At 55.0% G+C, this 3,522-nt stretch overlaps 1 protein-coding gene across 1 annotated transcript; it reads left to right on the forward strand.

The window, feature by feature from the left end:
• The first annotated feature begins 811 nt into the window (after positions 1 to 811).
• NDUFAF4 (NADH:ubiquinone oxidoreductase complex assembly factor 4) lies at positions 812 to 2,545 on the forward strand. Its single transcript, XM_054393153.1, has 3 exons — positions 812 to 938; positions 1,483 to 1,580; positions 2,248 to 2,545. The coding sequence occupies exons 1-3, from the start codon at positions 812 to 814 to the stop codon at positions 2,542 to 2,544; spliced, it is 522 nt and encodes a 173-aa protein (XP_054249128.1). The 3' UTR covers position 2,545.
• The last annotated feature ends 977 nt before the right edge of the window (positions 2,546 to 3,522 follow it).

A 3,522-nucleotide genomic window follows, 5' to 3' on the forward strand; every position in this document is an offset into this window, starting at 1 on the left:
GCCATTTGCATCCATTTTTTGCCACCCTGGAAAGAAAAGGTCTCTGCCTAGGTTGGTGTGTGAGCCTGTAAATGTGAGCTTGCTGCATTCTTCATGAACTTCAGCCCTCCAAGGATTTTAAACAAAGCACTGCAGCCACCTAGCCCCGGAAGGATGCAAGTGTTCAGGAACACTGCTCACAGCCTGCAACTGAGCAAAGGCCTCCCATGTATTTGTAGATACCTTAGGAGCCAGTAAGAGACAGCTCAGCTAGAGCCAGCAAAGCAAACGGAATGAGGTAACAGCACAGCCAGAAGTCACTGCAAGGGCACAGCGATCTAAACGTCCACCTTTCCCCAATCTCTTCACAAAGCTGCCGCTCAGTCACTTCGCCTAACTCATAATTCAGCGAGAACCTCGCGGGTCCTACCACGGCCCCGGGAGGTCAGAGCCCGGCCCGCGTCGCTGGTGGTGGGCACCCGCCTGGGCCCGGACCCTGCTCCCGGACCCTGCTCCCGGGCTCTGCTCCCCCGTGCTCCCGGCCGCAGCCCGGCTGACGAGCACAGTCGACGGCAGCTGCGAGACCGAGGGTTAGTTCCGGCCTCGAGAGTGTTTCCCGACAGGACTGCCCGCCCCTGCCACGGCTCCTGCCGGCGCGGTGAAGCCTCCGCGGGGCTCCCCTCACCCACGAGTGCTAGTGCAGCAGGCTAGCAGCAGGGAGGCGGCAGCGGACCCGCCCGTTCCGCCGCTCCCGGCTGCTGCCGCTTTTGCTGTCAAGTTTCCGGCCGCAGCCAGGCCTTGGCGCAGGCGCAGGGTGCGCGCAGGGGCGGCGATGGGCGGGCGGGTGACACGCGTGTTCCGGACCTTCAACGTGGAGAGCCGGGCCCGCCGCGAGATCAGCAAGGAGAAGCTCACGCCTGCGCCGCGACACCCCACGTCCCGTAGCAACGAGCTGCCGGGTGGGTGCCGGCCCGGACGGGCCGCGGGCCCAGAGCGGGGTGGTGTGCTTGGGCCCGGCGCGGGGCCAAGCCACGGGAGGGAGGAAAAGGGGTGCCGGGGGCGGACTGCGTGGGGCCGGGGCCGGGCCACGGGGTGTTGCGGGGCCTCAGCATCCTCCGGGCTGGCGTGGGGCCGGTGACATTGAGAGCGGGGCGCGAGGGGCACGCCGGGAGCGGCGGCGCCGTTGCTGGGAGGCCGCGGCCGGGGCTGGGGCCAGGTTCCCGCGGTGGCAGTTCCGGGGGCCCGCGGTGGGCACGGCGGCGGCAGCGGTGCCCGTGCCCCTGTGCTCGGCGGGCAGTTTGCACCGTGCCGCTTTGACGGGCCCCGCGGAGCAGCGCTGCTGCCGCTGTAGAGGCTGGGTGAAGGAGACCTTTCTGAGGAGCACCGTGCGGTGGAGCCGAACCGGCCCCGGGGAAGCGGTGGAGCCGCAGTAGTGATGGAAACGAATCGCTCTGACTCACATCTGGCCTTTTTCTTTTTCCCTCCTCCACGCGCTGCCCCCAGCGCACCCCGAAATAGAAGCAGAAGTCCGCAGGAAGGACGCCAGGCTGCTGAGCTTGCTGAAAGACGTTTATGTGGAGTCCAGGGACCCCCCTGCGCGGGTGAGTCCCCCATGGGGCCGGCGCTGCAGGAGGTGCAGCACCGGCAGCCCTGGGGGTATGAAGCTCCGCACAAATTCTCTGTAAAGAAGAATGCTCCGTTAGTGCCCAAAAGCTACCTTTTCACAGATCCAAGTGATGTGGTTATCACTCTTTTATACACCGACAGAGTTTGTTGTCCAGACAAAGCCAGAGAAGGGACAGCCTTTAGTTGCAAACATAAAGCCTGAAAGTGCACAGAAGGGGAGAAAGGCTGTGTGAAGCAGCTCTCGGTGGTTTCAGAAGCAGCATACCAACTCAGTATGCTTCTCTCTCCCCCCATGAGTCAGCACCAGCAATGGGTTATCTGCATGTAGGGTTGGCCACAAAATGTGCAGCTGGCCACACATGAAGGGCTCTTGAGTTCACAGCACACAGAGCTCAGCAGCTGCTTGCTCCTCAGAACTGGGGTTTGACATTGTGTGTAGGATGGTTGTGGAAGAATTGACAGTTCTCCTGATGCCGAGAAGCAAAGCTGGTTGAGCCTCTGTACGTTTTTTAACGCTGTGAAAACGTGGAAAGCTAACATGAAATGCTATACTTAGGAAACCAGCCTTGGCTGCTGCAGTGTACCTAATGAAGACAACTGGTGATAGGTTAACCTCTCTTCTGTTTTCCTTCCCACAATTAGGTAAAAGATGGAGGTGGTGAACATCTTCCATCTAAACTGGAGGAAAAGAGACTTACAAAACTAGGCCACCTGGGAGATCTGGATGTTAAGAAGGTTTCCAAAGGCAGAATTTCCATTGTGGAGGCTCTGACGCTTCTGAACAATCATAAACTTCATCCTCAAACATGGACTGCAGAGAAAATAGCAGTGGAATACAGTCTGGAACTGAAGGATGTCCACTCTCTTCTGGAATACTTCATTCCTTTTACTGTGCAAGAATTTCCTAAAGAAACAAAAAAAGCTATAAAGCCAACATAAAAATAATTACCACTCATATCTCACGTGTGTCTTAATTTTACTCTTCAGTGTATTCAGTGTCTGAAAAGAGTTGGTGACATATCCCAAACGGCTGCTTCCTCACACCAGTAAGCTGCATTCAAGCAATTCCATTTCATATGGGATGGCTTCAGTTACGTGCAGCATATACAGGTACAGTTTGCAAACCAGAATGTAACTAAGTTGCATCAGAGCCTGTCACATGGTACTGATGTCACGAGTTCAGTTAAAACACACAAGGTCTAGTGACACCTTGACCTTAGCAGAGACTTTAGCTGGCCCAGTGCCCTGTGTGTGTAATTCCATGTACAGTCTGTCAAGGTGTGCGTACAAGGTGCTGCATTCCTGTGTGTTAGATGGGATAGTGTTCATGCTTTGTAAAGATGGTCAGTCACAAGGTCATTCCAGAAATTCAGTTGTGTCAAATGTAAAATTAAAGCAGAGGTGAAAAGCAAAAGGCCTCTTTCTGGTGCTGGAACAGTACTGGCTGATGTGTGGCTCCTCCTGCACTCTGTTCTGATTTGGCTGAAATATCTACAGCCCCAGGTACGATCCATCAGTGGGTTTGTAAGGACTGATGATCTGGCAGCTGTAGCATGGGAAACGATTGTTGATGTTACAGTTACTGGGTATCTGTGACATGCAGTTTGCTGTGGGCACACAGTTTCTTCTGCTGGTCACCTGCCCCACGTGCTGGGCTATGTCACCAGCATTGTGAAGGCAGTGCAGATGGTATGAAATCTGTACCTTTAGCTATCTCAATTATCCAGTTATTTCTAGTTCAAGCTGAATGCAAAATACTTTGTTCAGCCACCAAGGACCAAAGATCTCTCTTGCTTTGCCAGATTTTTTTCTCCCCCATTGATGAATCTCAAAAATAAATGCAAAGACTTGTTAAACAAAACTTCATCCCATCCTAGTTACTACCACTCTCACTCTTACCACAATCCAGTCCTCCCG

Source organism: Indicator indicator, chromosome 27, assembly GCF_027791375.1.
Source record: "Indicator indicator isolate 239-I01 chromosome 27, UM_Iind_1.1, whole genome shotgun sequence".
Lineage (NCBI taxonomy): Eukaryota > Metazoa > Chordata > Aves > Piciformes > Indicatoridae > Indicator > Indicator indicator.

What these genes read in the sequence shown, in the direction of transcription:
- NDUFAF4 (XM_054393153.1), top strand. Translation starts at nt 812, where the DNA reads ATGGGCGGGCGGGTGACACGCGTGTTCCGGACCTTCAACGTGGAGAGC. An exon ending in CCGTAGCAACGAGCTGCCGG is followed by an intron (nt 939 to 1,482) that starts GTGGGTGCCGGC and finishes CGCTGCCCCCAG; the next exon opens with CGCACCCCGAAATAGAAGCA. An exon ending in CCAGGGACCCCCCTGCGCGG is followed by an intron (nt 1,581 to 2,247) that starts GTGAGTCCCCCA and finishes TCCCACAATTAG; the next exon opens with GTAAAAGATGGAGGTGGTGA.